Source organism: Trichoderma reesei, assembly GCF_000167675.1.
Source record: "Trichoderma reesei QM6a unplaced genomic scaffold TRIREscaffold_28, whole genome shotgun sequence".
In the NCBI taxonomy this organism is placed as follows: Eukaryota; Fungi; Ascomycota; class Sordariomycetes; order Hypocreales; family Hypocreaceae; genus Trichoderma; species Trichoderma reesei.
Window position 1 is genome coordinate 42,194 of NW_006711175.1, and position 19,107 is coordinate 61,300.

Genomic DNA, 19,107 nt, shown 5'->3' on the forward strand with positions numbered 1-19,107 from the left:
TTGGGGGGGTATCCGTTCTATCATACACTTCTCAAAAGCGCTATTCTATATTACAAAGTTGATCACCTTTCCCCCGTCCACGGGGATCGTCCTCCTAGCCAGCCGCACATTGTACTTACCCTCGCCAAACCGGCTCTTCCCCTCCTCCGTCGCCAGGATCGCATCCACCATCCAGTCGCGCAGCGCGTCGCCCTGCAAGTCGCTCGGCGGGCGCGGGATCGTCACCGTAGCCCGCAGCTTGCCGTTGATCTGCACGGCGCACTTGATGTTTTCCGCCTGGAGCATCGGCAGGCTGCCGTCCTGCACGGGGAAGCTGGCCGACGTGAAGAGGGAGCCGCCGCGGGACGGGTGGAGGAGGCTCCAGCATTCCTCTGCGAACGCGGGCGTGATGGGCGCCATGAGGCGGATGATGACGTCGGCCGTCTGCCTCCTGATGCCCTGGTCTGCCTGCTTCTGCTGGACGAGCTCGTTGGTGAGCGTCATGAGGTCCGACACGACGACGTTGAGCGGGTAGATCTTTTCGTAGCCCCGCGTGACGGACTCGATCTTGTTCTGCGTCTCGCGCCAGAGCGCCATCTCGGATTCCCACTTGGCCAGCTTCGCCTTGTCGTCCGGCGACGGCTTTTGCGTTGCAAAGTATTCCTTGGCCGGCACCGACTCCTCTGGCGACTTGGCCAGCGCGGCCACTTGGTCGTGGAGCTTCTGCAGCCAGCGCGTCACGCCGGCAATCTTGTGCTCGTCCCAGTTGAGGACATCTGCCACGGGTGCCTGGAAGAGCATGTGCGCCCGTGTGGGATCGACGCCGTACTTGGACGTGAACTCGGTCGGGTCGACGCCGTTGTGTTTCGACTTTGACATTTTCTCAAACGCCACCGTCGCAGGGGCTCCTGTGGCCACGACTACGGGCTTCAAGGGGTCTGACAGGTCCACCTCGTGCGGCTTGAGGAACTTGCCCGTCTCGGGATCGATGTAAGTCTTGCCATGGACCATGCCTTGGGTGATTAGGCGCTTGAATGGCTCCGCAGATAGAGCGTCCTCCTCCGAGTACTGGGGAAGGAGAGGCGTGGTGGCCAGGAACTTGTAGATGAAGCGGGCGTACAGCAGGTGAAGGATGGCATGCTCCACGCCCCCAATGTAAATGTCCACGGGCAGAGACTTGGCCGCTTCGGCAGACAAGAGCTGATCCGGGTTGTGAGGGTCGGCGAACCGGGCGTAGTACCAGCTCGAGTCGACAAAGGTGTCCATGGTATCGGTGTCTCTGCGAGCGGGGCCATGGCACTTGGGACACTCGGTCTCGACAAACTCGGGGGACGACTCCAGCGCATTGCCCGCCTTGCCCTGAGCCCAGTGGTTGTCCACCTTGGGCAGCACAACGGGCAGTTGCTCGTCTGGCACAGGGACAGCACCGCAGGAATCGCAGTGTATGATGGGTATGGGGGTGCCCCAGTACCGCTGGCGGCTGATGAGCCAGTCTCTTAGCCGCCACTTGGTAACAGGCTTGGCGAGATTCGCCTCTTCAAGCATGCGGACCATCATATGACCCGCTTCCTTGGAGTGCTTGCCCTTGTAGATGCCGCTGTGCTCCGTCATGATGCCGTGCTCTACGTATGGCTCGTTCTCTAACACCGTAGTCGACTCGTCCTCGGACGCGCTCAGCACCATCCGAACAGGCGCATCAACATTGTGCTCTCGCCAAAAGGCATGATCTCGCGTGTCGTGGCCGGGCACACCCATGACGGCTCCTTCGCCGTAGTCGCCCAACACATACGGTGCCACATAGATGGGCAGCGATGCTTTGGTAGCATCCGGAGTGTGCTCGTGGAAAGCCAGAGGGTTTATGCCGCGGATGTAGGGCAGCATGTATCCAACCTTGGAGTCTTGAGGGAGGCCAGGGAGGGTGTCGAGGAATGCCTGCAGCTCCGAATCGCGTTGTGCCAGCTGAGCCACCACGGGATGGTCGGCAGCGAGGGCGAGATACTGTACGCCGAACAAGGTGTCGGGCCGTGTCGTAAACACTTCGAGGGCAGCTTCAACTTCGTGGCCAAAAGTGATGAGCGGGAACTTGATCAGAGCGCCCGTCGACTTTCCCAGCCAGTTTTTCTGCTGTGAGATGACATGCTCGGGCCAAGCGCCATCCTTGGCCAGGTCATCTAGCCCCTTGAGGAGATCCTCGCTGTACTCTGAAATGCGAAAGAACCATTGCTTCAATTTTCGTTTCTCAACCTTGGCGCCCGATCGCCATGAGAATCCGTGGGCATCCACCTGTTCGTTAGCCAGCACTGTCTTGTCCACCGGATCGTAGTTGACCTCGGCCTCTGCTTGATATGCAAGGCCGCGTTCGTGGAGCATCAAAAACAGCTTCTGTGTGTGCTTGTAGAACTCTGGGTCGCACGTCGTCAATTCCTAAGGATGGTCATCTCTTTTTAGCCCGGTTCGAGCTTCAACAGCTATATGAACAAAATTGAGCTTACCCGCGACCAGTCCCAGCTGCCATTCATCAAGCCAAGTTGACTCTTCATCTTGGTGATGTTGCTCTTTGTCCAGCCCTCGGGTGGCACGCCTCTCTCAAGGGCGGCATTCTCCGCCGGCAGGCCAAAGGCATCCCAGCCCATTGGCAGCATCACCTTGTTGCCCTTGAGAGTGTGGTACCGAGCAACGACATCGGCAATGGTGTAGACTCGCAGGTGGCCAAGGTGGAGGGTGCCGCTCGGGTAGGGAAACATGGGCAAGATGTAGCTGTGCTTCTGGCCATCTGCTGCTGTGGCAAGACGCTCGCCACTCGCAGGGTTCTGCTGCTTCTGGCTCTGGTTCTGTTCCCAGACCTGACGCCATTTCTTGTCCAGACCAACGAGGTCCACCGCGTACCATCTGCGGGCCAGATATCGCGGGTCGTGTCTCGTGAGGGCGGACGGCCGGTTTGTCGCCCCATTTGCGCCAGCTGCTATAGATCGGCGGCACGCGGCCACGCCGGCTCTTGCGAGGCCCGTACGGCTTCCTCGAAGCATGTGCATCATGGTGCAGTCATATTGCGGTGCTGAACAGCTCTGTGAACGGACTGTGTAATTGAGCAGAGGCAATGGTACGAGAGACAAGAGAGAGAGAGAGAGAGAGAGAGAGTGTGTGTGTGTGTCAATGGATGGTTCGATACTGATGGAGAGATCGCCGGACTTTTTTATTTTTCCCCACCGCTGCCGTTTGCTATCGGAGCTTCCCCCCCCCCAGTGCTGTACCAGTGCTGTGGGAAAGCCGGTTACAGCGGTCTCCGGTGCTGAGACACAGCAGCCGGACCCCTGCAGGCCAGCGGGTGTCGACCCGTGCGTCATAGTTGAGCGTTGCCCAGCGCGATAGCGATAACGAACCCTGAGGCGCCAGCGACAACGGACTTGACCAGACGTGACTGGGCAACCCCGCCATCGAGCCGCCTCTCAGTGCCGACAGCTGCCCCGCCAGCTTGCGACAGCGGCATCGCAAAACTTTCTGCTCCTGTTCATACTGTATTATTGTCACGCCGAATCGTCTCGCCAGCGAGTCAACCGACGCCAATCTCTGGGCTTCTGATACCTTTGCTTGCCATCATCTCAGAGCCTTGCAGGGCATCGAATTGCATTTCAATTGGCTGAATCAGCGACACTTCGCAGCTCTATCGGGGACTGCAAACGGGAATCGGCTGCTGCGATCCGACCGGCAAACAGACGTTAAGAAGAAGACTCTCACCAGGACCTCCCCATCGAGCCGTCATCGAACGTAGCATCGGTTAGAAATTCGGTCACGCGCTCGACAAGGACGACGACCATCGATCCAACTCCTCAATTCTCGAATCCCGAAGCTTTGTTGTTGTATAACCGTGTTCATATTCGCTCTCGAACCGACCTCAGGAGTTCCTCAGCAAAACGACATCGATCCAGGCCGACCACAACATCGCAAAGATGGACAGAATCACCGACAAGATTGCGGCGCTGCCGGCGGACGCAGAGTACTTTTCTCTAGAGTTCTTCCCTCCCAAGACGCAGATGGGCTTCTCCAACCTGCGTGTCCGTCTGCAGCGAATGGAGAGGGCTCTGCGGCCTCTGTTCGTCAACGTCACCTGGGGAGCCGGCGGCTCAACAGCGCAAAAGTCACTCGAGCTTGCCGAGCTGTGCCAGCGCGAGCTTGGCCTCACGACCTGCCTGCACCTGACATGCACCAACATGAGCCAGGCACTGATTGACCAGGCGCTGGACGACGCGAGAGCGCTGGGCATCCGCAACATTCTGGCCCTGAGGGGAGACCCGCCTCGCGCCGAGTACCGAGACGCCGACGAGCCGACTGAAGCCTCGGAGGAGTTTACATGGGCCATCGACCTCGTCAAGTATATCCGCAAGAAGTACGGCAGCTACTTTTGCATTGGAGTCGCCGCGTATCCCGAGGGCCACGGCGACGGCAGCCACCCCGAGGGCCAGAGCTTCGAACACGACCTGCCGTACCTTGTCGACAAAGTTCAGGCTGGAGCGGACTTTATCATGACGCAGCTCTTCTTCGATATCGAGGCCTACGAAAAGTTCGAAACGACACTGAGGAACCACCCTAGCGGCGCCTTCAAGACGATACCCATCCTGCCCGGCCTGATGCCGATCCAGAGCTATGCGATGATCAAGAGGACGACGAAGCTGAGCCATGCAAAGATGCCGGACGCCATCATGGACCGCCTCAACGCCGTCAAGGGGGACGATGAGAAGGTCAAGATGGTCGGAGTGGATATCCTCAGCGAGTTGGTGGAGCAGATTCGAGAGATCAAGAGCAGGACTCCCGGCCCCAAGGGCTTTCATTTCTACACGCTCAATCTGGAGAAATCCGTCTCCTTTATCCTCGAGAGGACCAAGCTGATCCCTGACATTCCCGACGAGGAGGAAGCCATCGCCGATGAATCCCCGGCGGTGGCGGCAGTGCAAAGGATGATACCAAAGATCAGCGTCAATGGCAACGTCCCCCCTCGCGCGCCTAGCCACACGCGTACGGCCAGGAGACAGTCTTCTGTCGGCTCCGACCCCCACAACCGAGTCATTGTCGGCAGAGCGGCCACGCACCCCGAATGGGAAGCCTCAAGCACAGAGGCGGGCATTCCCGCCGGAAGCGTCAACACTCGTGCCAACACACTGGCCATTTCCGAGGGCGAGGGCGCTCTTGGACGTGAGGCAACATGGGACGACTTCCCCAACGGCCGCTTTGGCGATGCCCGCTCGCCTGCGTACGGAGAGATTGACGGCTACGGCGTCAGTCTCCACATGTCCGTCACACAGGCCGTCCGTCTTTGGGGCTATCCCAAGGTGGCCAGCGACATCAACGACATCTTTGTGCGACACATTCGAGGCGAGATATCCGCCATCCCGTGGAGCGAAGAGGACCTGCTGCCCGAGTCCTCCATCATCAAGGACAAGCTTGAGGCTTTGAACAGAAAGGGCTGGTGGACCGTTGCCTCTCAGCCCGCCGTCAACGGCTTGCCCTCGTCAGACCCCACGTTCGGCTGGGGACCGGCTTCAGGATTCGTCTTCCAAAAGTCCTTTGTCGAGTTCTTCCTCCCGTCGGCGGACTGGAAGATTCTCTACGACAAGCTCACCTCTGCCGAGGTCGAGGAGGTGGTGTGCTTCTACGCCACCAACGCAAAGGGCGACTTCGTCTCCTCGGACTACACCGGCGGCTCGGCTCGAGCCGGTGGCAGCGAGAGCACAAACGCCGTGACGTGGGGAGTCTTCCCGGGCAAGGAGATTGTCACGCCGACCATTATCGAGGAGGTCAGTTTCCGCGCCTGGAGCGAGGAGGCGTTTGGCATCTGGGCCGAGTGGGCCAAGGTGTACGGACGGGGCTCGGACAGCCAGAAGCTGTTGGATGGAATCCGGGAGGACTACTGGCTCGTGAACATTATCCACCATGACTATGTGGATACGGATGCTCTGTGGAGGTTGTTGATCGAGTAAGGTGCAGATGAAGTTTGTTGGGGATGCTTTGAAGGAAGGTAAGGAGTAAGGCGTTGGCGGTTGCAAGAAGGGACGAATACCACGAAAAGCATTATACGGTGTTAAATCAGAGATGAGGTTGATAGGGGGTTGTAGATCCACTTGTTCATTGGAGGATATAAGGGACGAGATCTACAAAAGCATCATATCATACTCGTTTTGGACACACGGAACAAGAACAGACTAGGAGGAGATAGCCAAGACACGCGTGATTCAACATTACCGGGCATGTCTGCTCTTCAAGCTGGTGATTCTGGGATGGGTTTACAGACACACACAATACGGTTCACTGGGGCCCCTATTCATCCGATTTCATGATATATATTTCCGAACAGTTGGGCCTAGATTACTGCGCGTGAAGATCTGAAATAACCCCGATCCCCTTTCCTACCATTCCTCTCGTCACCCTTTCTTGAGACGTTCCCTCTCAGTAAAGTAAGCGAGCACTGCATGAGGAGAGAAAACTTGTTGTCTCTCAACTCCAAGCCATCTCACTAATTGCTCCTTCAGATACCGAGAGAAGTAAATGAAATGACGAAGCCCTGACCCTGCAATGAAAGCAAATGTAGGTACTTATAAAAGGGGCCAGATGTGTTGTTGAGAAAAGAGATACCAGTCATGAAGAAAGAAATAGGCAAAGGCGCAAGGGGGAATATAGGCCATGTGAATAAAGTCAATAAGGGGCAAGTCTTGGGTGGAATAGATAAACTTGAAATGAGAGATAAGGGAAAAAGAAAAGAAAAATAAAGAGTCAACAAGAGCAATGTTTCCATTTTCCTCCTCCAACGCCGTGCATGCGTGATAGATGGCCGATACCTGCCTGTCCTTGAATATCCACCAGATCCATGGTGAACATGGTTCACCTTATCAGTACTTTCATTTTTTTTTTTTTTTTTTCGTTTTCAACATGTCTTCTGTAGACGTCGTCGGACCATAAGGGGAATGCTCCCGACAAGTGAATCCGAGCAGTGCTCTTGGTAAGAGCAGAGCGTGGACGTAGGGAAATCTTCTTCCAAGACCACCCCCCCCCCTAAATCTCACCATCACCCAGATCGTCATAGACCGACCCGGAAAAGGGCTGCGAGCCAGAACCATAGTGAGAAATGGAATGGTAGCTAGCCACCGCCGGGGGTCCGGTATTCACGCCAATGATGGGCCTGGTGCCAAAGCGGTCGTAGGATGGCGGCTCGGGCGACGCGTCTCGCGGGGCGAAGGAGGCGCTGGTCGTGGTAGTAGTAGGCTGGCTGGCGGCGGCGGAAGAGGAAGAAGCCTCCATCTCGGGCTGAGAGTCGCTATTGTCGAGCAGCGCGGAGACTTCAGCGATCGTAGCGTTGGCCCTGGCGGCGGCTCGGCGAGAGGGAGTCCCGGTCCTCTGGCCCGGGAAGGCTCCAGCTCCCGTCCTGGGCTTCTTGGTCGGCGTGTCCTCGTGCTCGCTCCAGTTGTGGCCGTCGAGGACGTCGTCGTCGTCCTCCTCGTCCGACTCGGAGCGCTTGATCATGTCCGTCTTGCGGGCGCGCTTGCGGCCGGTGCCGGTGCCGCTGCGGCTGCCAGTGGAGCGGAAGGCGGTTGGCTTGGACGGGGTGGACATGACGCTGCTGCTGCCGCGGGCTGTGCCGAGGCTGAGGCAGTTGGCGACGTCGCCGCCCTCGCTCTCGACCTTGCGGAGCGTCTCGGCGTCTTTCTTGATGCCACGGAACTGGAATCCTATGCCGTCCGGCGTGGACTCTCCAAAGTATTTGGCAATATCTGTTGAGACATGGGTTAGCTCCATTCTCGGACGACCGCATGGTTTACGAGGTCTAAGGGGAACGGCAGCTGCTTGATGGGCATAGCGATGAGGAAGGGGAGGATGGGAGTTGAGGAAAGATCAAGGGGTAAAAGGCCCAATGTTCAAGGCATACTGTTCTTTTCCACAGCTTCTTGGGTGACTGGGAGGTCTCCATCCGGAATCATGTCCTTCATATCGAAGCCCTCTTTGCGACCCTCGCGAACGATGACGGCCTGCGCCCTCAGGCGACGGAATCGGTGGTTCAGAGCGTGCTCACTCATGTCGGATCCATAGCAGGCGGCAATTTCTGGGACGAAGAGTCAACCTTCGCCCCAATAAAATGACATGAGATGAGAAGGGCTTGAAGAGAGAGAGAGAGAGAGACCACGCGAGGAGGCTTCCCAGCAGATGGCAGAAATGCAACCATGAGATGGAGGCGGGTGAGTGAACATAAGGAGATGATCAAGAATGCCACGATAAAGAAACTAAAGTGAGAAACATTGCGTACCTTTGTAGTTCCATTTGACCTCGGGATGAGCAGCAACGATGGCGCGAACCATACGGGCTTGAGCCTCGTAGGTCTTGTAGTTTGCCTTGGTGCTTGCTGCAGGCATGGTGGTGGTGTTTCTTTGTTCTGACGAGGCCAAAGGTCAGTATCAGCAGCCAGGAGAGGCGATGTGTAATCAAGTCGACGGACTGCAAGTTGATGGAAAAGGATCGAGGTGATATTCGTTGACTGAATATCTCGTGAAGCGGACGAGGCTGCCCAAAGGAAATAATTCCAATGTTGAGAATGGACAGAAGCAGAGAAGGTAAAGGCAAAGGTCGAGTGCGCGGATATCTGCAAAGCTGAGAAACCTTTGCGCGGGCGGGTGTGTGAAAAGAAAAAGAAGAGTTTTGAGAAGAGGCAAGGCGGAAGAGCTGTTTAATCATGCAGAGCAGTCACCTGACTTGCGCCGGACTCTGAAAAGAGGGTGACGAGAGGGCAATGGGCGAGGTGACTTGCAGGTGAACCTGGTCGGGGGGGAGGGGATGTAGGAAGAGTGCTGCCAGCTGGCATGGACTGTCAAGCCAGAGGTGAGCTGATGAGGGCGCCGGCAGTGTGTGGGAAACTCAGCAGGACTGATGAGGCGCCAAGGGGAGTACGGCGAAGATGACGAAGAAGAAGAATGACGGGGTATAAGAGATCAACAGGTTAAGAGCTTGGCGAGGAGATGGAGGCGTAGATAACCTGAGACGTGATATCGAAGAGAGGCAGCGTATATGAGACGTTGCTCGAAAAGACGTACTGCTGTAGGTTTCTCAACACCCTCCAGTTGCTACAGCCTCTGACAATGATGGTCCGGTCTGTCCGGATGGGCCTCGGGCTATATGGTAGTATCGTGATAAGGACTGAATGGTTCCTGTATATGGCAGTCAGCGTCTGTACGCTCATGTAAAGGTAGCTGAGGAGGCGCCAGAGTAGGTAGAGGCACTACAATATAGACTCAACAAGTCAACTCGTGACCTTACACTTACTGGTACGCAAATAAGCAGAGGATCTCGTAAATGATTCTCTGAAAGCTCTCAGTAGATTGATGATGGCTTGTGCTGAAGAGGCCACTCGTGATGTATCTGTATGTAAGAGAGCAATCGACCTCTGGTGATCCTGACAGGCATCAGTCAGCATTATCCGCGTCAATGTGAGAGATACACAGCCCAAAGTAATGCTATACGAGAGGGATTATACCTAAGGTATGCAGCACCTACTTCTCCTTATACGATAGAGAAATGCCAGTGAAGCAGCGGGAAACAAGTGAATGGCGGCCGTTTGGGGTGTATCTTGACGATTCCCGCCCTTGTCTCTCTCACCGCGTTTGATTGAGCCCGTCCTCAGCAGCCCCAATTGCGAATCAGAAGAAACCAGACAAAACGTGTATAATTATGATCCTTGTACAATCATAAAGCCATCAACTCTTGCAGCTTCATAAAGCCAAGGTACCTCAATGGGCGCGCTTCGTATGTAAGGTATGTATACTGAATGTACCCTGGCCGTTGAATGAATGCGCCAGGTTTTCCCTTGCCAGAGGCGATGAGAAAGTCGGGGGGCTGGGAGTCTTCTCTTACATGTGGTGCAGAGCGCATAAGGCGCGACTTTGGGGCCGCCATCGCATTGACGGCTCTCAATCGTAGAGTCGCGATTGGGCGGCAAAAACAAGGCCGATTCAAATGATCTACTACCCTTGCCTTGATTCCCGTGATAGTCGGCATCAATGTGCCCATTGTGCGCATTGTGGCTCTCAACTCGAGTCCCTCCATCATGGTACCGCCTTATCATTTCTTAACGCAAATCAAGTAGCAATACCTACACCGCAGCGCTCACATACCTTACCAACGACCAGCGACTCTACATACAATACACCCAAACCCCCAAATCTCCAGTTGTTCAAAGCCAAGTCTATGCAGGAACAGGGCAAAGCAAGCAAAGTCATCAAACGACCCGTCTATCAGCGTGTATCAACCATGAAAGTCATTAACATTAGTCTAGTGTACCCAAGTTCGACTGCATCCAAAGCATCCCATCATCCATGCCAACCGGGGCCTTTATTTCCTCTCGTAGTCGCTAAACGGAGCTGACCGGCGCGTAGGCGTCATGCTCCGGCTCTGCGGCTGCGCTCCGGTTTCGTGGGCTGAAACGTCTTGCAGCGGATGTTCCTTGACGGTGTTTTCGCCCGAGCCAAACATCAGGTACTGAATCCCGAGGAAGCAGTCGCACACAGCCTGGAAGATGCCGCAGATCTTGAATGCCAGCGGGATCTCGCTCGTGGCCGTGAAGAACCAAAACAGCTTCATGGCGTCGCCTCCAAGCCAGCTTGCGAGGACGGACACCCGGAAGCCCTTGCAGGACCGGGACTGCAGATTGGCGAGAATCTGCGGGATCGGGAGCGTGGCTTCGACGCCTAGGCCAATGTATCCGACCAGCACGGAATATGTGGGATAGAAGCCAGGCGTTATGCTGGACATGACAATCTCGCCAGCGAGCAGGCCCAGGAAGAGGTAGAGGATGAATTGCCAGTACCTGATCGCGGCATTAGTTTTCCAACAACTGTTAGAGCTAGACCTTCCCATGGCGAGACTCACGGCTTGGGAGACCTCCACTGCCAGAAGTTGTACGGCCTTTGGGCGAAGAGACCTTCTGGAGCGGCAAACGGCAGTCCGGCCTCTCCCCCCTTGTTCGACGGAGACGGTCGGTGATCGAGAGCAATCTTGAGAAGGGCGATTTGCATCCCCACCATGATGAGGGATTGTAACAACAAGCTCGGATCGAATCGTGCGCCGGGCCAGTAGAAGATCCTAATTGTCCACTTCTGCGTCAGCCGTGTCCCGGATCTGCCGGCCAGCAGAGTCCATGGCCATCTGAAGCAAAAGCAAGCAAGAAGGCAAAAAATACCTGAAGAGAGATGCGATGAGCATGATCAAGGGTATGTCGAGAGAGAAGCCCGCGCTCGTCTTCTTGCGGTGCATCGAGACCGCCTGGTCGCCATAGGAGAGGATGGGCGAGAGTATGATGAAGATTGGCGTGAGGTAGCCCACGCAAGTCGCAAGGAAGCTCATTGCAGCGGATTCAGAGTCGTCGACTGCGATTGAACAGGATTTCGATAGGTTTTGTTTACGTCGTTGTGATCTCGGAGTAGAGCGGACTGGATATCCAAGAAGTAGGAGACGAGACGGCAAAAGCAGCAGCACAGGAGCAAGACGGATATAAAGGAATGATAGCCTGCGCTTCCTTTTGCGGCGGCGGAAGAGGAGAGGAAAGAGAATTAAAAATTGCCAAACATTAAAGATGCAGACATGCAGTTATTCATGTGCAAAGACGAAGCCGAGAGAGAGGCGGCTGAGGAGAATGAAAGCGGAAGCGGTAAAAGAACGAGAGCCAAAGTTTAAAATTGGTTGGAGATGGACTCGATGGATTCGGGGCGTCGTTCCAGGGGAACAGGGCCACAGATGACTGCATCGGATCGGCGCTAAGGAGGTACTTTGGATGTATGCTCGATATGGGTAGAGTGACCAGGTACTGCTTTATCGGCTTTGATTACCTAGCAGAGCCCTTGGGACTGATGTTCTGGGCTTCGACGCTGATTCGCCAGCCTTTTGCACAAGCTTTCTCTAGTAGATGTACTATCCCCGTAGCAGCAACACCGCTTCGATACATCCAGCCTTACAAGCACATATAGTAGTACCTCAAACCCTCTTATCCGCCGTTGTAGATACCTCCTTACCTCACTTACCTTAGTGACATCGCGGGTCAATGTAGGTACGCAAGGTACAACTCGGGACTTCTAATCTTCCCCTTCCGCTCCCCTCGATGCAATGTCTCAAGTCACGAGACACCGCCTTCCGTACTTGACTCTTGTCTTCATGTCTACGTCTACTGCACTTCGAGATGCCTCTCTCTTCCATTCACCTGCTTGCTCCCTTTCCCACAGAGCCAGAATCGCCCGACCAACTGCCAACGACCTGTGAATGATGTTCTTAACAAACCAGCCTCGTTCGATGTCGGTTCCGCGAGACGGATGACTCTCGAGCATGAATCCATCTTGCTACGTCTTGAGAGCAGACGATTGAGGGTTGAGCGAGCCATATCTGCCTTTCGCAGCACGACGTGCTGTCCTGGCTTTTGATGACTCGAAGTAGTATACTCACCCGCCCAGAACCAGCGCATCTCCATCCAACCAGCTCACTAATTCGCTATGTAGATATTCCCTAGCTGGAGACGCCAGAAGCGCCGGCGGTCAGTCATCACATGGCAAGCCTCCGGATCCTTGCTACCGTTCTCAATTGCGTTCAGCCGACCGTCTTCCACTACTCGAGACAAGGCAACAAGTCTGATGTAGCTGCCGAAGGAGAGTCATCCCGTCTCGTTATGTTATTGAACTTCCTCCCAATAGCCTGACAGCATGTCTGGAAATCGGCGATAAGTCATTCGTTTTCTGGCTTCTTCCGTCGAAGCTGGTACAGTTGGACAGTCACAGGATCGGTATCCGCAGCTGGGTATTGCTGCCCTCGAGCCCTCGAACGTCAACCTTCTCTTCTACGACCCCTGGGAGCCCAATAGTCACCCAGCATCTCGGTTTACAAATGCAACCCGGGCTTCATTGGATGAGCGGCTGTTATCCTGGCATCATGCTGCAAGTGGCCTCATCAACACTCATCCATATACCGCCAGCCATCGCCTCCCAAATAAACCTCTCAAATATCGAATGCCACTTGAGGCAGCCTGTATGACGTGGCTCGGTCCATCTCTCTACACCACGGCAGTACGGCCCCCATGTTGATTTTCGAAGGCCATTGAAGGGAGCATGCCACAAGAGGGTTGACGCGTCAGGCATGAGGATTATCACACGAATGCCCCTGAGTTTCTTGGCCTTCAGGTGGTGGTGGTCTGGTCTATGGAAAGAGGCGGCACTGAAAGGCCAGCGCAGAAGCATTAACCTTGCAACAATCAGATTGGAATGGCAGCGGCAGGATGATTCATCAGCCTTGAGAGACTGGTCGACACTGTTGTTCCCTTTACGTCAAAGGGGCGGAAGACTATCGGCTGAGAATGGCATAAGACTGAAGGCACCACAAGGCAAACGGGCATTTGGAAGCCAGTGCACACTCCTTAACTCTGGCGCTTGCCTTTCCTGCTAACTCAGCCTCGTCGCTATCAATTCGCAGGCAAAAGGAGACGATGGCAGCCCTGGTGAGACAGACCGCGAGGGCGAACGAGCTGAACATTGACCAGTCTGTTGAGACTGCCATTCCTTGACTCATCCTACTAATTTCAAGGCCAGAGGCGAGATTCAATGATCGTTTCCCAGGCTGTGGGCGTGATGATGAAATCAAAATGCCCATAAGAGCGTCGAAATTCGCCATACGTTTCCGGCTGATAACAAGCAGAGGCAGAGTTTCCCTCAGCGGAGTACGGGCGTCTCTACAGCAAGTCCCTGGACATCTCACTCAGACTCGGCTTTTCTCATTGCTCTCAGCGCACTCCAGTGTATTTGGCGCATATCCGACTTCGACGGATTGGGTCTCAACTGCGAAGCCCGGGCGTCATATGATGATACTTTGGCGGATTTCTGCATCCTGGTGGCGTGCTGAACAGAGGATATCCAGACCCCGGAGTACATTTACAAAGCCGCATCCTCGTCGTCATTGTCACAATACCACTCAGCTCTCTGCAAGAGGCTTCGCTAAGGAGCCGCTGATCAAATGGCGGACGATCTGTCGGTATGCATAAAATGCTCATGCCGGCTTCTGGTGTGAGCCGGCACTCGCTCAATGCACGAAATCTCTCCATATTGGTGCGACAACATCAGCTGGTCACAACACCCATCGAGTAGACGTCCTTCACGCTAGGATGAACGTTTTCCTCCCCCCCATCGAGGCCAGACACTAAGCAATCCTAGTTTTGAGCCCAGCAAATGAGCATACTGGGGCTCATTATGATCTGTCACCGGTTGAAGGCCATCCGACGCAGACTTTAGCAACTTGCAAGACATGAATTGGGAAAAGCCTCGACTTTCAAGGAATCGAAGAACTGTCGGATTTTCCGCCATTCAGAAGCCCAGGGCGCCTTGACAGGGATTCGAATCGCCACCACTCTAAACTTGGGTCTCGCCAGATCATGGGGCGGCTGGGACGTTCCGCGTTTTGTTCAGTAGTGCCACACCACGGCCTACCAACAATGAAGCATACCCCCGTTGTTGTTCACAAGGTGCCACACCTGGGGTCGAGTGGCTCAACCAATGGAGCCTGAAGGATTGCGCCGACATATGCGAGGAGCAACCCAGCCTGAACAAAAGATCCAGGCAGTTGAAGAAGCCCAATCACGAGGTGGTGGCAACGATACTTCAAGGAAGGGCTGAAGTCGAGCTGCGTCAATGACGTTGCACTGGTGTGTGCCGCAGCATGATATGCCCATGTTTTCACGCGACCAGCAGCCCTTCAATATCGGCACTGGGCTGTTTGTCTGTGGACCTGGACTTCAGCTACCTATCTGCCTTGGATGCTGTTTTGCCGAGGTCCGTCGCATAGAGCTGTGGAGGCTGTCGTCTACGTACAGCTACAGCACTTCGGATGCGGCCAACAGGCTTGATTCCAACACCGGACATGCGCGCCGACGCTTGATCTTTCACCATCTAGCACTGTCTGTTATGTCTTCCTCGCACGGCTGGACTCTCTCATCGTCGCTGACGGGGACGTCCGAAGGCCTCAAACATCTCCCGGCTCCCTGCCACCGGCGCAATGGTGTGCCACTCGCCGTCGAATGACTGCTCCTGGTCGTGCGCAGGGACTTGGTAGGTAGGGAGAGGAAGAACAGAACAGTACTATGGCAATCACCATCGCTATACCAAGTGTAGGCCCGTCCCTTCGGCTCGGGCCTGAAGGCATTTCTTTCGATTTCACATCAGGCAAGGACAGAACGTGGACAGACCCAAAGTCTAATGAATGATGTATTCTCCTAACGCTCTGGATATTTGCAAGCATTTTGATCCTGGCCGTTTCTATATACTGCTGGTGTTTTCCCCCTTCATGCCCACGCTCACTCGTAGTAGATTGAGCCCTCGGACTCCGAACTGTACTACCGTCGAGCTGCGGCGATCTTGATGCCCATCTGCCTCGCGTGCTGCGCCATAAGGGCGTCGGCAATAGTCAGAGCGGCCATGGCCTCGACGATGGGAACCGCGCGAGGTACAACATTAGGGTCGTGACGGCCCTTGGCGGCCAGGACGCCCTCGCCCGAAGCGTCGTAGCGAGCAGTCGTCTGGTCCTGGGAGATTGTGGCGGGGGGCTTGAACGCAATGCGGAAGAAGATGGGCATGCCGTTGGAGATGCCGCCCTGGATGCCGCCGGAGTGGTTCGTCTTGGTCTGCAGGCGGGAGGGAGGAATGCCAGCGCCAGCGCTCGGCGTCGCCTCGTCGGCGGCGGCGGCAGACACAAAGGGGTCGTTGTGGCGGGATCCGCGCATCTCAGCGCCGCGGAAGCCAGAGCCAATCTCAAAGCCCTTGGTAGCAGGGATAGACATCATGGCGTGGGCGAGGAGAGCCTCAAGCTTATCAAAGCAGGGCTCGCCGAGGCCGGAGGGGCAGCCGCGAATAATACAGGTCACGGTACCACCAATGGAGTCGTGTTGATCGCGGAGCTCGGCAATCTTGTCCTCCATACGCTTCGCAACGGCAGCATCAGGGCAGCGCACGGGAAGGAATTCGTCTACCTTTTCCCGAGTCAAAGAGTCAACAAGCTCGAGGAACTTGGGGTGGCTACTGAGGGAATCGACATCGTCGCCATCAGTTACAGGCCGGTCCTCAAAGAGCTTGATGTTGCCAACCGAGGAGACAAAGGCAACAATCTCGATGCCATAGGCCTCGCGCAGCCACTTTTCGGCAACAGCGCCGGCGGCGACGCGGGCAATGGTCTCGCGGGCGCTGCTCCGGCCGCCGCCGGAGGAGGCCTTGATGCCATACTTTTCAAGGTAAGTCCAGTCGGCGTGGGAGGGGCGCGGGTAGAGGTCGATGGTCTTGGAGCCGTAGTCGTGAGGACGCTGGTCCTCGTTGGGCACGGTCAGGAGTATGGGTGTGCCCAATCTGTGCAAGATCCCCTAAGGTATTAGCAGCCTGTGCAAACATCATGACTTTCCTGGCAAAGAGGGGGGGGGGGGGGGGGGTTGTCACACGTGCGCCCAAACTCGCATCCAGATCCTATCGTCACGCGGTCCTTCTCGTCGCGCGGGGTGGTGATGGCCGACTGGCCCGGGCGCCGGCGGTTGAGCTGCGGCTGGATGTCGGACTCGTCGAGGGCCAGGCCCGGCGGGCAGTTCTCGATGATGCAGGAGACGGTCCTGCCGTGAGACTCGCCGGCGCTGTGTGTGCGAGAGAGAGACGATGGAGGTCAGTTCTTTGCGTTCCTCGCAGTTTTGGTGGAGGGGGAGCACACTCACGTCGTCACGCGAAAGTAGTGGCCAAACGTCGACATGGTGTTTCTCTCACTCTCTCTCTGTAACTCTCTATCACACTCTGTCTTTTCTGTATGCCCACTGGGTGAATTGAATTGGTTTGAGGTAAGAGAAGAGGTCGGAATGGGTCAGAGTCAGAGCGAGACGTCGGAGTCGGAGGACTGTAGCGATGTCGCAAAGATACTTTTCTTTAGTGGTGACTAATCTCCAGTCTTGAACGCCGATAAGGCACATGCAAGTAATACAAGGTGGGGTGAGACTGCAGCCAATCAAGTCAGCAGTACACTCATCATAGTACATAGAAAATCGGCATGCGATCATAGTACTAGGTAGTACCGATCTTCTAGCAGGGTACGGAGTATAACAACGGGCGAAACTCACATTCTAACCCACACACTTCAGCATAAACGCATCACTACAGGGGCTTCGACTTGACAGTTCGCGCAAGAGGTGAGAATTGCCCATCTTCTTCGTTGGTCCATTCTTTGTTCTATCCAGATTCATTCATTGAGAGCATTCGTCTTCATCACCGTACCAGCAGGAGCACAGATGAGCTGGAATAATGCTTCTCGAAGAACGTCAAGAAAATACCTATCAGGCACGCGCTGTAGGTATAGACCAACCCGGCACTTGATGCCTTTTCACCATCTCGCTCAAATCCAAGGGCTATTTGGTGGAAAACTTCTTCTTCTCCATTGGGAGGAGCCACTTGAGGCTGCAGCATCCTTGTTCATAGCAGCCACTCACTCGTTCAATTCATTACCCCTTGAGCGCGTCGTTGCCGGCAGATTCGCCTGGCCTTCATGGTGATGCCATATAGATGACATGTTTCGCCCCAAACTCGCTCCCGTCAATACACATCGATCAGATGCTCACATCCCTCCAGCAGCGTTTGGCGCCACGGCGATCCTGGCAAGAACGAATCGAATCGTCCTGTTCTGTCCTCCCAAGCCGGTGGTGGCTGCGCAGGACATCAGGGATTGCCGTGCTCGCTTCACCTACACAACTTCTTTCTTCCTTTCTTTTTCTCCGGTGTGACACAGCTTTGAACAACTGGTAGATGACGAGGCTTTGCCTTGATGTGCGGAGTATCTTCCCGTCATATGCCTTGTTCCTCGGAGCCATTTAATGTAACGCCCCCCCCCCCCCTCATTTTGAAGTCCATACTCTTAACACCACCACATCACAGGTCCGAGACCTTCGACAGGGCAAAGCTCAGCTTTTTCTTTCAGCCAGGAGGGTGCAGCAGCTGGCACCCCGGTTTGCCCGAGTCCAATCTGTGCATCGTCAAGCAGAAAAACGCAAGGCTTCAAACAAAAGACAAAGATTGTCCCCGCCTTGATCTTCCGTAACCCCCCAGACCAGAGTTGTTGTAGTACACCCTCCCCAGCGCGTACCTACTACTAAGAAGCATGCACCGATCAGATCCTTCGCTCCACCAAGAAAGTGAGGGGGACATGAATCCTTTGAAAGAGGCCTCCTCTCTGTCTCGTCTTGGATTCATCAGGAGGGTAGCCACGTGCACGTAGTATGCCGGCTAGAAGGTTCCCCTGGAGGAATGGAAGGGCTTCTTCCTTGACGGCCACGCATGGAAGCCATGTGTGCCACCCCTGGCCGTTATGGTACTATAGTATTGTGACCGAGGGCTAGGCAGGATTCATGGCAGGATTCCCTAATGCCTCGGCCTTTGCTCGCAACAAGCCAACATCCTGCTTGTGCATAGCGGTTGAATGCAATGCCAGGTCAGCGAGCTGGTCCAGTTCCATGGAAACGTCTCGAGATGGATGAAACAAGTCCGAGGCCGGCTGTCAAACAGCATCGAAACGGATCAACATTCTCCTCGTCCTGAGTGATATTCCACGGGGCAGTTGTGTATTGAAGCCGTCGAGTGGTGCATCTTGTCTCCCCAGGAGCCTTTCGTTGAACGATTTGCACGACCATTTCTTCTCTCTGTCTCCGAGACGGCTGTCGTCGCGAAATAGTCCCCAACTCGGACCTCGTCTTGACCGCAAGCTTCATCTGCAGATATTCGTCAGACCACTTTCCTAAAATCCTCCGAAATACTTGATACAATCCATCTCGAACCAAAGAGCGGATGTCCGTGTATAGGGTAACCGCGCGGGAGAAGAACCCAAGCAAGCACACCAAAAACCAACAACAAAAATTACCGTCGGCTGATATAATAGTTGATCCATCGTTCGACAGTCGACGGATTGAACCTGAATCCAGCCTCCACCCTCCTCTACAGAAGCAAGCAGGGAACATGCTCCCATCAAGGTTCAGTAGGCTAGGTTAGGTCATTCGCCCTTTGCACTTTCAGGAAGAAGCGTTGACATCTCACTCCTGGTTCTTATACAGAAACCACACAA

General features: G+C 55.2%; 5 protein-coding genes across 5 annotated transcripts; 1 reads left to right on the forward strand and 4 right to left on the reverse strand.

Moving 5' to 3' along the window:
• Nucleotides 1-45: 45 nt before the first annotated feature.
• Nucleotides 46-3,005, reverse strand: TRIREDRAFT_81822 (uncharacterized protein; the record flags this gene model as incomplete). Its single annotated transcript, XM_006969065.1, has 2 exons — nucleotides 46-2,403; nucleotides 2,472-3,005. The coding sequence occupies 2 exons, from the start codon at nucleotides 3,003-3,005 to the stop codon at nucleotides 46-48; spliced, it is 2,892 nt and encodes a 963-aa protein (XP_006969127.1).
• Nucleotides 3,006-3,926: 921 nt separating this feature from the next.
• TRIREDRAFT_81824 (methylenetetrahydrofolate reductase) lies at nucleotides 3,927-6,323 on the forward strand (the record flags this gene model as incomplete). The annotated part of the gene is made up of 1 exon (XM_006969009.1): nucleotides 3,927-6,323. The coding sequence occupies one exon, from the start codon at nucleotides 3,927-3,929 to the stop codon at nucleotides 5,949-5,951; it is 2,025 nt and encodes a 674-aa protein (XP_006969071.1). The 3' UTR covers nucleotides 5,952-6,323.
• A 697-nt stretch (nucleotides 6,324-7,020) lies between these two features.
• Nucleotides 7,021-8,372, reverse strand: TRIREDRAFT_111604 (uncharacterized protein; the record flags this gene model as incomplete). Its single annotated transcript, XM_006969066.1, has 3 exons — nucleotides 7,021-7,736; nucleotides 7,892-8,065; nucleotides 8,267-8,372. The coding sequence occupies 3 exons, from the start codon at nucleotides 8,370-8,372 to the stop codon at nucleotides 7,021-7,023; spliced, it is 996 nt and encodes a 331-aa protein (XP_006969128.1).
• A 1,969-nt stretch (nucleotides 8,373-10,341) lies between these two features.
• On the reverse strand, nucleotides 10,342-11,593 carry TRIREDRAFT_23297 (uncharacterized protein; the record flags this gene model as incomplete). Its single annotated transcript, XM_006968990.1, has 3 exons — nucleotides 11,189-11,593; nucleotides 10,879-11,091; nucleotides 10,342-10,816 (listed from the first exon to the last, which is right to left on the reverse strand). Exons 1-3 carry the CDS (start codon nucleotides 11,350-11,352, stop codon nucleotides 10,342-10,344), a joined length of 852 nt encoding a protein of 283 aa, XP_006969052.1. The 5' UTR covers nucleotides 11,353-11,593.
• Nucleotides 11,594-15,227: 3,634 nt separating this feature from the next.
• On the reverse strand, nucleotides 15,228-16,852 carry TRIREDRAFT_23298 (chorismate synthase). Its single transcript, XM_006968991.1, has 3 exons — nucleotides 16,724-16,852; nucleotides 16,460-16,645; nucleotides 15,228-16,370 (listed from the first exon to the last, which is right to left on the reverse strand). The coding sequence occupies exons 1-3, from the start codon at nucleotides 16,756-16,758 to the stop codon at nucleotides 15,368-15,370; spliced, it is 1,224 nt and encodes a 407-aa protein (XP_006969053.1). The 5' UTR covers nucleotides 16,759-16,852; the 3' UTR covers nucleotides 15,228-15,367.
• Between the last annotated feature and the right edge of the window lie 2,255 nt (nucleotides 16,853-19,107).

Coding starts and splice junctions, on each gene's coding strand:
- TRIREDRAFT_23298 (XM_006968991.1), bottom strand. CDS start 16,758: ATGTCGACGTTTGGCCACTACTTTCGCGTGACGAC. Junction 16,646..16,723: donor CACTACTTTCGCGTGACGAC/GTGAGTGTGCTC, acceptor TCGCACACACAG/CGCCGGCGAGTCTCACGGCA. Junction 16,371..16,459: donor GGATGCGAGTTTGGGCGCAC/GTGTGACAACCC, acceptor GATCTTGCACAG/ATTGGGCACACCCATACTCC.